Here is a 17918-nt window from a genome sequence, read left to right as displayed (position 1 = left end):
TCAAGTCAGCGCGGATTTAGCTACTTCTCTGCAAAAAATACTCGTTTTGGTGTCACCGTGGCATATGATGAGCACGACCTGCAATACCAGGCTCAACCACAGGAAGACGAGTGGCGCTGTTTGTACAAAAAAAAAAGCAGTAAGTATTTTTTAGTTTCTAATCCTGAAACTCCAGAACTAACACAATTTAAAATGCAATTTTTCAAAAAAGTAAAACTTAAATGAGGAATGTTTTAATATTTTGCTTCATTGGAAATTTTCATGACATCACTACTAAATGGAGTAGTCAGAAAATATTCGGAGATCTGTAAATCTAGGAGGGAGCGCAAACGTTTTTGCTTTATCATAAAGGAATAGTTCAGGAAAAAGTGATACATTGTATAATATCCCGCAGAGGGGGTGGAGCTTGATGCCCATATTTGGTATTGTTTGAATCTGTGGATGCTCCGCCCCTCAGGCCCGCCGACGGATAGACCACGGTTCTGTATCAGTTTCTGGACTTCCCCTTTAACTAAAGTATCAATTATAAGAGAGCGATTCCAACTATATATTCTCAATCACCGTCATTATTATTCCTCTGATGTCCAGAAATTTCTCCTCGATCTCCAAGGACAAGCTGGCGGAAATACATGAGAAAAATGTGTAAAAAAATAAAATAAATGAAAATTGAATTGTTCAAAGTCCCAGATGCTCCCGGCGAGTCGGCGAATTTCAGAGATGATCTCCTGATCAGAGGCTGCACTTGGCAGACGGATAAGACCATTACCTTTCACGGCGGATTTTCTTGGCAGGAGAAATATTTTCTAAATAAAAGGTTCAGGAGTTGTGAGGAGCAGATGAAGCATTGCCGTATTTTACACTACATTGTACCGGAGATCTGAGACTTTTTCAGCAGAACTGATTCTTGTGAAAAGTAATAAAAACACCAAAAATTACCAATTTTAAGATAAATGTACATTTATCATTCTTAATCCAACCCCGTCCAGTAGGGGGTGCTGTTGCCATGGCTTCGTGGTTGGGATTTCCTATGAGATTTTCTTTCCCTCTGTGAAGCTTTTCAATATCTACATCACCAGTAATGTTATCAGCCATTGCCCGGACCGATCCCCTCAGCACTGGTATTCACACAGTTACAATAAACCGCAGATTTATTTATCTTCCATAATGAGCTGCGAAGAGCAGTGAGGGATGGGGAGGGATTAATAAGATTCCTGTTCCCAAAAGGAGTTGTCACATTTCATACCAAAAAGAAAAATGTATCGGAACAACAACTGCTACAACACTGTAACAACAGAACAGGTCTGCTAAAATACTACCGCCACCTATGTACAAGAATATAACTACTATAATACTGCTCCTATGTACAAGAATATAACTACTATAATACTGCTCCTATGTACAAGAATATAACTACTATAATACTGCTCCTATGTACAAGAATATAACTACTATAATACTGCCCCTATGTACAAGAATATAACTACTATAATACTGTCCCTATGTACAAGAATATAACTACTATAATACTGTCCCTATGTACAAGAATATAACTACTATAATACTGCTCCTATGTACAAGAATATAACTACTATAATACTGCCCCTATATACAAGAATATAACTACTATAATACTGTCCCTATGTACAAGAATATAACTACTATAATACTGCTCCTATGTACAAGAATATAACTACTATAATACTGCCCCTATGTACAAGAATATAACTACTATAATACTGTCCCTATGTACAAGAATATAACTACTATAATACTGCTCCTATGTACAAGAATATAACTACTATAATACTGCCCCTATGTACAAGAATATAACTACTATAATACTGCCCCTATGTACAAGAATATAACTACTATAATACTGTCCCTATGTACAAGAATATAACTACTATAATACTGTCCCTATGTACAAGAATATAACTACTATAATACTGCTCCTATGTACAAGAATATAACTACTATAATACTGCCCCTATGTACAAGAATATAACTACTATAATACTGCCCCTATGTACAAGAATATAACTACTATAATACTGTCCCTATGTACAAGAATATAACTACTATAATACTGTCCCTATGTACAAGAATATAACTACTATAATACTGCTCCTATGTACAAGAATATAACTACTATAATACTGCTGCTATGTACAAGAAAATAACTACTATAATACTGCCCCTATGTACAGGAATATAACTACTATAATACTGCTCCAATGTACAAGAATATAACTACTATAATACTGCTCCTATGTACAAGAATATAACTACCGTACTATAATACTGCCCTCTTTGTACAAGAATATAACTACTATAATACTGCCCCTATGTACAAGAATATAACTACTATAATACTGCTCCAATGTACAAGAATATAACTACTATAATACTGCTCCTATGTACAAGAATATAACTACTATAATACTGCTCCTATGTACAGGAATATAACTACTATAATACTGCTCCTATGTACAAGAATATAACTACTATAATACTGCTCCTATGTATAAGAATATAACTACTATAATACTGCTCCCTATGTACAAGAATATAACTACTATAATACTGCCCCTATGTACAAGAATATAACTACTATAATACTGCTCCTATGTACAAGAATATAACTACTATAATACTGCTCCTATGTATAAGAATATAACTACTATAATACTGCCCCAATGTACAGGAATATAACTACTATAATACTGCTCCTATGTACAAGAATATAACTACTATAATACTGCTCCTATGTACAAGAATATGACTACTATAACGGTTAGAGTATAGCGGTATAATTTACCTTACACAGAAGGCCCTTGGTCTTATAATATGTAAGTAAGGGCTCCATCGCCTGGTAGAACATCTGTAACCTCCTCTTTACATTTTCGGTGGCAACTTCATTCCGATGACTGACTTTACTTCTCCCAACGACTCGTGTGGTCATGATTTCAGCAGAACAATCCAGGTACAGGACAAGATTCGGGGCACAAAGCTGGTAAGTGAAAAAAAAGCAAATACAAGTAAGGAATGGAGGATGGAAAATTGCACCATAGACTGGTATAATTGAGTTATGGGGTTGAGTCTTCTGGTCGGTGGGTCACATACAGACATGCACTCACGGTCTATGTAGCATGTACAGTATGTGGCGGCATACACAATATACAGTGACCTGACACTAACAAAAATGGAAACTACCTTGTGTAAGGAGGTGTTCAGAGATTTGTTACTCCCATCAGCCTACACCTGCTGCCGCTAATAACAGGGACAGCAGGAGCAGCAGATGGGCGTGTTCATCAGTTGGCTCCTGCGCTGCAAATAATTGAAAAAAAAAAAAAGGAGTGGGTTCCTCTTTATTTTCTATAACCAGCCAGGCAGAACTCACAGCTGGGGGCCTCAACCATCAGCTGTCAGCTTCAACAAGGCTGGTTATCAAGAATAGAGGGGTCCCCACGCTGTTTTTTTAAAAAAAATATTTAAATAAATAATTAAAAATAACGGCGTGGGATCCACCCATTTCTGACAACCAGCCTTGGTAAAGCTGACAGCTGGTGGCTGGTATTCTCAGGCTGGTAGGGGGACATGGACTATCAGAGGCACCAATTCTGCACCGCTTTGCCCGACTCTTCCCACTTCATAGAGCCAAGCACTGACCTTGCATTCAAGCTCTTCAGCCTGTCGGACCTCACAGGGGAAGGCGCCCAGCACGAATCCTTTGGTGCTTCCCAGAGAGGAACTGACTGCGTCCTTCAGAATCTCCAGAATGATCTCCTGTTATCGAGAAATAAGACGCGATGGCTGGATATTCCCAACATGGATCTGGTCTTCACATATCGCAGCGCACAACATGTAGCGGAGAAGGGTTTGATGAATGGCGCCTCTACGATAATCCCCCCTGTCTGTGGCCGGGAGCTTTGTCCGGTTCATTACTCCATCGGGGGCACAAAAAAAACAGAATTGAGGCAACAATCTGATGGAGCCGGAGATTTATTGGAGGCAAATAAAATCCAAAAGATGAAACTTCAGGATCCGCTTGACTTTTCCTCCATCCTTTAAGCCGGAGACATCACTGTTGTCTATTACGCCGTTGTGTCCGGCTATAAAGACGAATATCGCCATTAAGGGGTCACACGGGGGCCACAGCTCCATCTTTTGGATTCCATTTGCCTCCTATAATTCCATGGCTCCTTCCGGGGTATCTTTGAATTCTGCAGGGGTTTTTGGAGACTTAGACGGAAGCCCCCGATGGAGAGCTATGAATGGGGCACAGAGGTGGGCTGACTCATGGATAGCGCAGGAAGCAGCAGGGCGATCACTGGAGGGGCCGATCTCCAATATCGCTCACTCATTGCACCTTCAGAATCCACCAAGAAAAACACAGAAACCTGCTGCAGACAATTGACTGACAGCGATATATAAAATGATCTTCTCTCATCAGACTGGTATTTGTCTCCATGGGGGCAGCAGGTAATCAACATGTCGGGGGGTTCTCCGCAGAGAGGTACAAAGCGAGCCCTCCATCTGTACATCGTATCCTAATACCCAGCACCACTACATGGATTACCACTACAGGGGTCCGGGGCAGCCGGGCGTCACCCCAAAGGTGTAATGGTGGCCGCACGCTCAGCCTTTGGTGACAATATGACAAGAATGTGTTTCCTTAAGAGATTTCAATGTCAGAAACACGGATGTGATCCACAAAGGATATTTACAGAGCAATCACCGACATTTTGAAGATTATATGTCACCGGATGTTTTGGGTTCTCATTATGATTTATAAAGAGAACACTGTAGTCTGACAATAAATGGCTTCACCTAACCACTAACCACGAGTGGAGGGAAAGTTTTGACGTCATCATTCATATTCTCTGAAAAAAGGCCAAGAAAGCAAAAATTCTGCCGGGGTATGTAAAATTTTGAGCACAACTGTACTTTTATAAGGTGACTAGAGAAATGTGGACTGAAGGAGACGCTCTGCGGCAGGGTCGGCCTCATATCGCACATTCGCCCATAACTAAAATGTCGGAGGGGCACAGTCACAGTAAATGGGGAGACCACCAGGACGTCAGAAAAATCAAAGAAATCCCCCCTCAAAGACACAGGTCTGTTCTGAAAGTGCTCGCCATTACTGATCAGAACGATCTGGATGGTTTATTGGGACTCTCTCGGGGGGGATGGAGGCAGGTTCTGGTTATGGAGGCTGGTTCTGGTTATGGAGGCAGGTTCTGGTTATAGAGGCTGGTTCTGTTTATGGAGGCAGGTTCTGGTTATGGAGGCAGGTTTTGGTTATGGAGGCAGGCTCTGTTTATGGAGGCAGGTTCTGGTTATGGAGGCAAGTTCTGGTTATGGAGGCAGGTTCTGGTTATGGAGGCAGGTTCTGGTTATGGAGGCAGGTTGTGGTTATGGAGGCAGGTTCTGTTTATGGAGGCAGGTTCTAGTTATGGAGGCAGGTTTTGGTTATGGAGGCAGGTTCTGGTTATGGAGGCAGGTTTTGGTTATGGAGGCAGGTTCTGGTTATGGAGGCAGGTTCTGGTTATAGAGGCTGGTTCTGTTTATGGAGACAGGTTCTGGTTATGGAGGCAGGTTTTGGTTATGGAGGCAGGTTCTGTTTATGGAGGCAGGTTCTAGTTATGGAGGCTGGTTCTGTTTATGGAGGCAGGTTCTGGTTATGGAGGCAGGTTCTGGTTATGGAGGCAGGTTCTGGTTATGGAGGCAGGTTTTGGTTATGGAGGCAGGTTCTGGTTATGGAGGCAGGTTCTGGTTATGGAGGCAGGTTCTGGTTATGGAGGCAGGTTCTGGTTATAGAGGCTGGTTCTGTTTATGGAGGCAGGTTCTGGTTATGGAGGCAGGTTCTGGTTATGGAGGCAGGTTCTGGTTATGGAGGCAGGTTTTGGTTATGGAGGCAGGTTCTGGTTATGGAGGCAGGTTCTGGTTATGGAGGCAGGTTCTGGTTATAGAGGCTGGTTCTGTTTATGGAGGCAGGTTCTGGTTATGGAGGCAGGTTCTGGTTATGGAGGCAGGTTCTGGTTATGGAGGCAGGTTCTGGTTATGGAGGCAGGTTTTGGTTATGGAGGCAGGTTCTGGTTATGGAGGCAGGTTCTGGTTATGGAGGCTGGTTCTGGTTATGGAGGCAGGTTCTGGTTATGGAGGCTGGTTCTGGTTATGGAGGCAGGTTCTGGTTATGGAGGCTGTTTGTTGGGAGGCTGCACTGTGCAGGAACGGAGCAGAAGCTTTTTGGGTTACTGATCGCTGCACAATTCGCTGACTCTCTGCCCTGTACTGATCGTATGGTCAGGGCAGGAGAAGAAGCTGAATGCGATGAGCACGATGTTCCCGGCCGTACGATTCTGCTGTTCCTGGTAACTGACAAGCAGTGAGGCCGCTCTGTGTGACATCCACCACCACAGGGGATTGCGGCTTTCCACTCTCTGCACCATAACATCCTATATTCTTTACAGCACGGATAAAGCTGGAGCGGATACTTGTCCTCTGATGACTTTTCAAAAGAATTAGAAAAAAAAACAACCTTTAAAAAGGAAAATTTGCAAAAGCAAAGGTCACATAGATCGGAGAAGTACATTGAGTGCCCCGACATGGGATGATGCAGCCTGAGCCACGTTGGTCTTGTTATTCTGGACTGAATATTTCCTTGGAGACATCTCTGATATCTTCTGCCACGTCCGCCATGTACTACTGCTTGTTCTGTCATTATCATGGCTGCAGTATTTCAGGGTTACATCTCTCTGCTGTTAGGGGAATACAAAGATGTTCAAGACGGGAAGGTAAGAAAAGCCACAAGCGCCATCCGCTGCGGCTGGTGAGAACGATCTGCTATCTGTGTAACCTTTCTGCAGTTATGTGTTTCATGTCTTCCAGGTGGGACCTTGCAGGTTAGGACTGGATGATAATCACCTTTTCCTTCCACTCTCTCGCCTCTGGATCGTGCGGTTATAATGGTCTCCTCTGTTATAATGAGGTTTGTTATGATTTCCTTCTACGTGAGCGAGATGATCCTGCACGGGATCAAGTGTGGCCTTTATACCTGTATAATGGGGTTGTCTGAAATTGGACGTGAAACGTTTGATATTTTTGAGGCGAGAATCTCAAAAGAGCAAAGAAAACATAAAAGCCAATAGTCAAAAGCCCAAGAGGCTGTTGAAAAAGAGGGATGTCAGGACCCTGCTGAAAAAGAGGGGCGTCAGGACCCTGCTGAAAAAGAGAGGCGTCAGGACCCTGCTGAATAAGAGGGGCATCTGGACCCTGCTGAAAAGAGGGGCATCAGGACCCTGCTGAAAAACAGGGGCGTCAGGAGCCTGCTGAAAAAGAAGGGCATCAGGACCCTGCTGAAAAAGAGGGGCATCAGGACCCTGCTGAAAACAAGGGGTGTCAGGACCCTGCTGAAAAAGAGGGGCGTCAGGACCCTGCTGAAAAAGAGGGGCGTCAGGACCCTGCTGAAAAAGAGGGGCGTCAGGACCCTGCTGAAAAAGAGGGGCGTCAGGACCCTGCTGAAAAAGAGGGGCGTCAGGACCCTGCTGAAAAAGAGGGGCTTCAGGACCCTGCTGAAAAAGAGGGGCGTCAGGACCCTGCTGAAAAAGAGGGGTGTCAGGAGCCTGCTGAAAATGAGGGGCGTCAGAACCCTGTCTGCAGAAGTCCCCTGGAGTAAAGATGAAGCAAGGTCTGGGGTTTGCGATTTTTTTCCCCCATCCATCTTACAAAGCAGCTTCTACTTACTATTGACACCGGGTTCCCGTGCTGCATCAGATCCTTTATCAGTTTACTCCTCTCGGAGGCCGCTGCGAGGTCGCTCTGTAGGAGGTCAGCGATGGACAAGTACGTCAGGTTGTATTTCTGCGATAGTTTCTCACACTGGGTTCCTTTTCCAGATGCGGGTCCACCTATCATACAAAAAGCATGAAAAAACTATTAGTGACGAACCGACCACAAGACTACAATCAACTCCTGCAATGATGTCTACGGCCTCATCCTAAAGGCAATGTCCAGCTCAGAAAACAAATGGCTCCAAAGGAAAAACAGCCAATGTATTCTGCACAAATAATTTTCTGTACACGGATTCCATGCAGATCTATGTGTTTCCCTGGTAACAGACAACAAACAAACTCTTTGTAGTCTGATCTTCATGTCATATTGTGCATCTGGAGTATAAGATACGATCCGCACAAGCATAATATGTGCATGACTATCGGCCACAAAGTAACATTATCTCTGCTGTTGGTTATCGATTCCACCATTTCTAAAAATTCAATGATGAATGGATTTGTATAGGAAAATTCATTTACTGCTCGTGGAGTACAAGCTGCACAGACGCTAAAAGGGACAAATCCATCAGAAAGGGGAGGTTTTCTTAATATTCAAAAATATATTTATTTTACATTTTTTAACTGTTTATTTTTTATATCAACTGTTTATAAAAATGAAATATAAAATATTCTGCCACTGCAGCTTGAATTATATGCGAGTCCTGGAGGCAGGACGTGCATCTATTGGAGATTTATGTCGTAACTCGTAAGTGAACATGGCTTAACACAGACACGCTTTGCCTTTCACTGTCCCCACAAGTAGATGGCGGCATGTCATCTGTATGAAGACACAATGTGTCAGTGTTATAGCACCATGGTGACATATGGTGCAAAAGTAACAATCCCAGTGCCACATGTTACTATGGCAACAGCAGTCAGCAATGACATGGAAGTGGCAGTTTAAGAATTTCTATAATGGGATGGTAGGTCTACAGGATGCAGAGAAGTCCAGCTTCTACTCAGTCACAGAATATTTATTTACACTGAGGTAACCCAGGTTCTACAGTGTCTGAGAAAATGTCATTACTGATCTGTACTCCAGCTTTCCCAGTCTCAGGATGGATCAATACTACTGAGCTGTTCTCCAGCTTTCCCAGTCTCAGCATCAGTCTCAGGATGGATCATTACTGAGCTGTACTGCAGCTTTCCCAGTCTCAGCATCAGTCTCAGGATGGATCAATACTACTGAGCTGTACTCCAGCTTTCCCAGTCTCAGCATCAGTCTCAGGATGGATCAATACTACTGAGCTGTACTCCAGCTTTCCCAGTCTCAGCATCAGTCTCAGGTTGGATCATTACTGAGCTGTTCTCCAGCTTTCCCAGTCCCAGCATCAGTCTCAGGATGGATCATTACTGAGCTGTACTGCAGCTTTCCCAGTCTCAGCATCAGTCTCAGGATGGATCAATACTACTGAGCTGTACTCCAGCTTTCCCAGTCTCAGCATCAGTCTCAGGATGGATCAATACTACTGAGCTGTACTCCAGCTTTCCCAGTCTCAGCATCAGTCTCAGGTTGGATCATTACTGAGCTGTTCTCCAGCTTTCCCAGTCTCAGCATCAGTCTCAGGATGGATCATTACTGAGCTGTACTGCAGCTTTCCCAGTCTCAGCATCAGTCTCAGGTTGGATCATTACTGAGCTGTTCTCCAGCTTTCCCAGTCTCAGCATCAGTCTCAGGATGGATCATTACTGAGCTGTACTCCAGCTTTCCCAGTCTCAGCATCAGTCTCAGGATGGATCATTACTGAGCTGTTCTCCAGCTTTCCCAGTCTCAGCATCAGTCTCAGGATGGATCATTACTGAGCTGTACTGCACCTTTCCCAGTCTCAGCAGCAGTCTCAGGATGGATCATTACTGGGCTGTACTCCAGCTTTCCCAGTCTCAGCATCAGTCTCAGGATGGATCATTACTGAGCTGTACTCCAGCTTTCCCAGTCTCAGCATCAGTCTCAGGATGGATCATTACTGAGCTGTACTCGAGCTTTCCCAGTCTCAGCATCAGTCTCAGGATGGATCATTACTGAGCTGTATTCCAGCTTTCCCAGTCTTAGGCCGGGGTCACACTTGCGAGTGCACAGCAAGAAACTCGATGGAGTCTCTTGCCACAATACCCGGCACTCGGGACCGGAGCATGCAGCTGTATATACAGTGCCTTGCGAAAGTATTCGGCTCCCTGGAACTTTTCTACCTTTTCCCACATATCATGCTTCAAACATAAAGATACCAAATGTAAATTTTTTTATGAAGAATTAACATCAACTGGAACACAATTGTGCAGTTGAATGAAATTTATTGGTTATTTAAAATTTTTATTGAAAATCAAAAACTGAAAAGTGGGGTGTGCCATATTCGGCCCCTTTATTTTCAGTGCAGCAAACTCACTCCCGAAGTTTATTGTGGATCTCTGAATGATCCAATGTTGTCCTAAATGCCTAATGATGATAAATATAATCCACCTGTGTGTGATCAAGTCTCCGTATAAATGCACCTGCTCTGTGATAGTCTCAGGGTTCTGTTTGAAGCACAGAAAGCATCATGAAGACCAAGGAACACAACAGGCAGGTCCGTGATACTGTTGTGGAGAAGTTTAAAGCCGATTTGGATACAAAATGATTTCCAAAACTTTCAACATCCCAAGGAGCACTGTGCCAGCGATCATATTGAAATGGAAGGAGTATCATACCACTGCAAATCTACCAAGACCCGGCCGTCCCTCTAAACTTTCATCTCAAACAAGGAGGAGACTGAGGCCCATGATCACTCTGGGTGAACTGCAGAGATCTACAGCTGAGGTGGGACAGTCTGTCCATAGGACAACAATCAGTCGTACACTGTACAAATCTGACCTTTATGGAAGAGTGGCAAGAAAGCCATTTCTCAAAGATATCCATAAAAAGTGTTGTTTAAAGTTTGCAACAAGCCACCTGGGAGACAGACCATACATGTGGAAGAAGGTGCTCTGGTCAGATGACACCAAAATCAAACTTTCTGGCAACAATGCCAAACGATATGTTTGGCGTAAAGGTAACACAGTTCAACACCCTGAACACACCATCCCCAGTGTCAAACATGGTGGTGGCAGCATCATGGTTTGGGCCTGCTTTTCTTCAGCAGGGACAGGGAAGATGGTTAAAATTGATGGGAAGATGGATGGAGCCAAATACAGGACCATTCTTGAAGAAAACCTGTTGGAGTCTGCAAAAGATTTGTCTTCCAACATGACAATGATCCCAAACATAAAGCGAAATCTACAATGGAATGGTTCACAAATAAACGTATCCAGGTGTTAGAGGTTTCCTCAAACCAATACTGTTCCTGTCCTTGATCTGTTTATTAAATCGGTTATGAATGAGGTGAGCAGGGTCCCGGAGACTATTAGAGGTGACAATCTTACTAAAGATGAAAGATTGGCTCTTAGGGAACTGAAGAGTATTCAGGGGGTGGTGATTAAACCATCTGATAAAGGTGGGAATGTGGTGGTGTGGTCAGCCGCCGCCTACGAAAAAGAAATGATGCAACAACTGAAAAATACATCTTGTTACCAGAAATTAACATTCAATCCCCTATCTAAATATAGAGATGAGCTGCGAGCCCTGCTGCAGGAGGCTGTGGACAGTGACGTTTTGACGGTCAAACAGATGGAGGGTCTCTGGATTGACGAACCAACGGTTGCAAGCATCTATCTCCTTCCTAAGATTCACAAAAATCCTCTGATACCTCCAGGTAGGCCTATTGTCTCTGGGACTAATAACATCTCCGACCCCATTTCAAAATTTGTTGACTACCATTTAAAATCTTTGGTAGAAACCCTACCTTCGTATCTTAAAGACACTACAGATACTTTGAGGAAACTTGATGGGATTCAGTTAGAATCCAATATGATTTTGGTTACATGCGACGTTGAGTCGTTGTATACATCGATTCATCATACAGAGGGCCTGGCAGCGACTATGTTTTTTCTCAATCATAGTGGCCTTCACCAAAATCTGTGTGTCTTCCTCATTAAGGCTCTGAGGTTTATTTTAACACACAATTTTTTCATGTATCGCGACTCATTTTTCCTCCAAATACAAGGTACCGCTACGGGGGCGTCTTGTGCGCCCTCATATGCGAACCTTTTTCTGGGTTTTTGGGAACGGGAGATCTTCCAGGTGTCCCCCCACCAGTTGAGTACCAGAGTTGTTTCCTGGTGGAGGTACATTGATGATGTGCTTATGATCTGGCAGGGTACATGTGATGAACTAGATGCTTTTTTCACTGTTCTCAATAACAACTCCAAAAATATTAATCTTACGTACAAACATAGCACTAGTTCTATCGATTTTTTGGACATTTCGATTTTTGTGGATGGTGATGGTTTTTTACAAACCGACCTCTACCGAAAGAGTACTTCTGCCAATTCAGTCTTGCACGCCTCCTCTCAACATCCTCGACACCTGATCAGAAACATTCCGACTGGCCAATATCTGCGTGCCAAAAAAATTTGTTCTAACGATATCCTTTTTGAAAAGCAGGCTTTTGATCTCTCTCAACGGTTTAAGGACAGAGGATACGGAAAGAGGACCATTTGCAGATCATACCAGCGAGCCTTTCGGAGTAGGAGGATTGACCTTTTGCAACAAAAAAGGATCATCGGACAACAGGACCAGGTACGATGTGTTCTGGACTATAACTCCAGAAGTCAGGAAATTAGGGACATCATCGCCAGACACTGGCATATTTTGCAGCTTGACGATGCCATTTCTAAATGTATTGGTGACACTCCAGAAATTACCTTTAGGAGGTCACAGAACCTAAGGGATCAACTGGTTCACAGTTACTACAGTGGTCCATGACAAAAATATATCTTTGGCTCCAAAGGCCCCAAATGGGGTTGTACTCGTTGTGGTAAGTGTGTGGCCTGTAAAAATATCAGCGAATCCACAGGCTTTTGCAACTCTACCATGGATAAGGATTATGTTATCACCCACACTATCACGTGTACAACGAAAGCAGTAGTCTACCATGCCACTTGCCCTTGTGGCTTGATTTATGTGGGTATGACTACACGCGAACTCCGTCGTCGGGTGCGTGAACATATCTTAGATATTGAAAAGGCCGCCACAGAGGAAGATATTCATAATCTCAAACCCATACCTCGCCATTTCAAGTCTTTCCACATGTGTGATCCCACTGGACTAATGGTTAAGGGTATTGACCGTATTTTCATTGGTCCTCGTGGCGGAAATTGGAAAAGACTTTTGGCCCAACGTGAATCAAAGTGGATACATAAATTAAATACCATAACACCGTATGGCCTTAATGACCACAATAGTTTTGTTCCTTTTCTACCAGTATAATAACATTGTTTGGGTATTTACGTAGTAGCAGATCTGTATGCTAATGCTGTTTTCTGTTGGTTGTTTTTTATCTGGTTCCGTTTTAATAAAGTTGTTTTTATATTTTTTATATTTTTTTAGTCATTTTCCTTTCTTTTTTCTTTTTTCTTAGGTTTATTATTTGATTATGGTCATGTCCAGTGTACCTTCTGTCCTGGGATTGTTGATTTTGGCTTCCTTCTCTTGGGACTTTCTGGATACTTTTTGGAATTACCACATCAAGCTACGTCTGGTCCCTTGATACTTCAATATTAATACTGCGAGACACTCTAGCAACTAAATTGGCTCCCTTGATGTTGTCATTTTGTTATGGTTATGTTACACGTTTTCACCCACACACTTTATTTTTCTTTTCTTTTTGCCATTATTTACTCTTTTATTGTTTCATTGCCATATTCTTACTTGATATATATATATATTCACACTTTATTTTTTTGTGTGGATACCAATATGGTTCCACTCTTTCAATTTGGTTTCACTCTTTCAATCACTCGGTACCCTTGTATTTATTGCATATGGTGTGATTTTATAGATACTGCAGGTGTTCCCCTGTTATCCCAGGTGTGTACATCTGCTTGTTATCTGTTTCATGTCTTTTTTGTTTAGGTCTTACATACGCTTTAGTGCGTTCCTTTTATATTGTATCATGGTTTTACACACTTTGTTTCAGTGGGATATGCTATGTCAGTCATTTTGTATGTTATTACTTGTTGTCTGCTGCCCTTATATGTTTGTACTTTCATGTCTTTTATATATGTCTGCGTGTGTTGTCTGCATTTGTGGTCACGTCCGCTTTGTATCTTCACTTCATGCTATGCAGCCTCCGCTTATTATGGCAACGGTTGTTATGTGCTATGCGGCTGCGCTCTAGTTTTCAGATTAGTCGGTGCCGTCACTTCCGGTTCCGGCCCCTTCATGCTTACATGTTCGTGTTGCGCTGGATACTCTTAGGACGCTGTCTATGTAAGTGCCTATACCAACATTAGTGTCATGCCAACGGTTGCTAGGTTCTCTGCGCTTGCGCGGTAGCTTTGTTCCGGTTCGGCGTTGTCATTTCCACTTCCGTTTGAATCGTGCGGACGCGCTCACATTGCTATTATCAGGACGCCTCTCTCCCAGGTGCTGGTACTTGTTTTTATTACTTTTCTTTCCCCTCATTGGTCATGACCTCTTTATAATCACCCTCTGGCCAGTACCCAACCACCCCTGGACGAAGCATTTCATTGCGAAACGCGCGTCGGGTGTGGTGGGTCCCCGGGTGCTCCTCCATGGTAACTATACCTTCTACCTATACTATGGCTACATGTATTGCTCTTTAATGAATTAGTTATTTATTTCCTTTGCCTACGTTAGCACATACTAGTGCTGTTTATTATGTATATCATTGCACTTTATTAAAATATATATATTTGTTGCATGTTCACCTATATTGTATAGTTGGTTAGTCTCTATACTGTTTGGAGATTTTGTTATTGTTTATTATTTTTTTCATGTATGCTGTTTGTATTGCGGTTGTCCCCGAGTGAGTCCCACCCTTGCTGCTGCACTGGTGACCACTGTCTTGTTTTTACTTATTTTATGCATATTCAATAAAGTTTGTATTTTTATACATAGTTGTTGGCCCTTTTTGTGAAGGTTTTGGCTCTCTCTTGGTGTTCTCTATGTAGTTCCTTCATGGTCCAGTTTGGGATATTATTTGGTTTGTCAGGTGTTAGAATGGCCAAGTCACAGTCCAGACCCCAATCCAATCGAGAATCTGTGGAAAGAGCTGAGAACTGCTGTTCACAAACGACCTCCATCAAACCTCACTGAGCTCGAGCGGTTTGCCAAGGAAGAACGGGCAAGAATTTTAGTCTCTCGATGCACAAAACTGGCGCAACAAAGTATTAAGTTAAAGGGGACGAATAATATTGCACGCCCCACTTTTCAGTTTTTGAATTTCCATAAAAATTTTAAATAACCAATAAATTTTGTTCAATTTCACAATTGTCTTCCAGTTGATGTTGATTCTTCTCCAAAAAATTACATTTGGTATCTTTATGTTTGAAGCATGATATGTGGGAAAAGGTTGAAAAGTTCCAGGGAGCCGAATACTTTCGTAAGGGACTGTATTTCTATGCAGCTGAACTCTCCGGTCCTGAGTGCCGGCAGTAGTGCCGGGTATTGAAGCGAGAGACTCGCGCGATTTTCTCACATTGCACTCACAAGTGTGACCCAGGCCTTAGCAGTAGTCGTAGAATGGATGATTACTAAGCTGGATTCCAGCTTTCCCAGTCTCAGCACCAGTCTCAGGATAGATCACTATTGGGCTGTACTCCAGCATTCTCAGTCTTAGCAGTAGTCTTAGAATGGATCATCACTGAGCTGTACTCCAGCTTTCCCAGTCTCAGCAGGAGTCTCAGGATGGATCATCACTGTGCTGTACTCCAGCTTTCCCAGTCTCAGCAGTAGTCTCAGGCTGGATCATTGTCTCAATCAGTCTCAGAAAGTATATACTTTATCCAGGCTTTCCCAGTTTCAACAGCAGTTTTAGTAAGTTCTATCACTAAGATCTGCAGTCATTGGGTGCAATGACAATACTGAACTGGGCAGTGGGAATTATAGGTCACAGCTCGATAGTGTGGTGTAAGATGCTCTAATCACAGCATCACTGGCAAAGATTTGGGTCTATAGTAGGGTCGGCAGCTGCCTTGTGTGTGGAGTTGGAGATGCCATACGTCTAGGCTACAATGTGGTAACTGTTTCTCGAGCTATCTTGTTGGTAAGAGGCTGGTCATGGAGCTGGTGGCTGCCTGTAAGGTCTTAAGGCATGGATTGATTGCAGCGGGTGCTGAGTTGGCCCTACCTGATGTCTACTCTGCAGGTTTGCCTGTACACAGTGATTTGTCCAGTGATTCCAGTGTCATGAGCTTAAACAAGGCTTTGTTCTGGAGGGACTCTTGCTACGTTACACTAATCCAGTGCCCTGCACCTCGGGATGTTTTCTTTCATATCCTGGAGCCCCTTCATAGTGTTGTAATGTAAGCAGTCCGGAAGCCCTCGCCACTTGTTACATTACACTAAAGCTGGATAGCTCATGGAAAGACGAAATTCTCTAATAATGTCGAGACTTCTGGTTTGGTGCTGCAGCCTCAGAGCTAATAGGAAGCCAAAGTAATTCTGAATGCAGCTTTGGATGTGATTGGAGTGTGGGACATAATATAACCAATGGATGTAAACATTTGTGACCAGTCACAGTCCTATGAGCGCTGTGTTATGAACACGCCATTAATAGTTCGCTCATCATAACTAAATTATATATGTAATTCTCATTTGGTAAAAAAATAATAATAGGAAAGTAAAAATGTGATTCTTTTATACTCGGCGCTAAATAGTGTTTTCTTCACCTTATGCTTAAGTCAAGAATGATCTGACCCATTTACCAGTGTGCAGACGAATAATTACCCATACATGGACTTCTCTATTGAGTGTGTGATAATTCCCTTTCTTCTCCTACTTTGGTTTAACCCCATCCTCCACTCCCCGATGTATTACAGTACACTACTACTCCTTTCTTTCCTGGGTGAGGGAAGGGTACAGACTGAGGGCAGATTCAGGAGCTAAGGCAAGGGACGTGGCCCTGGTGTCTTCACCTTAAGAAGTAATCCTGGGAACAGGGCGAGTTAGGGTGCCCCTCTTGTTAGGGACAGGGAAGGAGCCCCTGGTCCCGGGACACCCGACAACAGAGCCATGACAGGAATTTTATAATCTAACATAACAGGTCCTTCCATCTCCTGACATCTACAATTGGTAGAGAGTTGGATGGTCCTTTTTTTAAAAGCTTCCACCAAGGTGGACGACCATGCAGCAATTTAGTAAGTTCTCCAATCTGAGTTGAGTCTTTGACGACACAATAAAATGTCAACTTAGCAAGAGTGTTGGGAAGTCCATAGACTGGCCAAAGTACTGGAACAGATCGTGTGACATCTGACTTTTCTTCCTAGACCCTCTTAGGTGGTTGGATGGATACCAGGGTCCTCACAGTCATCGTCATCATATAGGATTCAAGTCGTCCACTGAATTAAACATTTTGCATAAAATAATCTTCAATACTGCTAAATCTGGATCCATAAGGAAAAAAACAAAACAACTTGATGGCAAGCTGAGAACATTCTGCATTAGGCACGCTCCTCGTAGGAGGTAAATTGATATTCACAAATCTATATTGATGTTTCTATTAAAAACAAAAAAGAAAATTCCAATTATAAAATGCAGTAACTGGAAAGAATCCTCAATTACTAAGATCTGTAGCCCAGGCCCCTGGCACTGGTACAAAATTATATTAGTTTCTTCGCCTTGAGAATCTGTTAGAATCTATATTCAGTATTCGATGGGGAGGTTTCCTATTTTTGTCTGGCAAATGAAATGCTTGGGAATACAGCCAGCAGTCACAGGTTTTCTTCTTGACTTGTCAGTGGTCGGACACGTTGTGTCCCACATACACTGAGCAGTGTCCATCCTCATAGTACAGGTACTAGAAATGGAGCCTAAAATCCCCATCGGGTCTCCCCACATCAGAGGCATAGCTAGGGAGACGTCCATTGCCTTGTGAGACATGGAAACCTAAGGAAAATCAATATCATGTCATCTGTCCTGATGATCATCTCAGAAATACTTACCCCTCCTGTAAAATCCTGCACACATTGAAAAAGAAACCCAAGTCAGCAAAA

General features: G+C 43.0%; 1 protein-coding gene across 2 annotated transcripts in view; it reads right to left on the bottom strand.

The window, feature by feature from the left end:
- Positions 1–17918, bottom strand: part of AK5 (adenylate kinase 5) — a 161435-nt gene that overhangs the window by 3132 nt on the left and 140385 nt on the right. For both annotated transcript variants that reach the window (XM_069738313.1, XM_069738312.1), the window contains 3 exons: positions 7747–7910; positions 3670–3786; positions 2819–3010 (listed from right to left, as the gene is read on the bottom strand). In XM_069738313.1, coding sequence (XP_069594414.1) covers positions 2819–3010; positions 3670–3786; positions 7747–7910 — 473 coding nt within the window. The remainder of the gene's footprint in view (positions 1–2818; positions 3011–3669; positions 3787–7746; positions 7911–17918) is intronic.

Source organism: Ranitomeya imitator, chromosome 8 (genome assembly GCF_032444005.1).
Source record: "Ranitomeya imitator isolate aRanImi1 chromosome 8, aRanImi1.pri, whole genome shotgun sequence".
In the NCBI taxonomy this organism is placed as follows: domain Eukaryota; kingdom Metazoa; phylum Chordata; class Amphibia; order Anura; family Dendrobatidae; genus Ranitomeya; species Ranitomeya imitator.
Note: the sequence above shows the minus strand (reverse complement) of the source record. Positions and strands in the feature narration are given on the sequence as shown.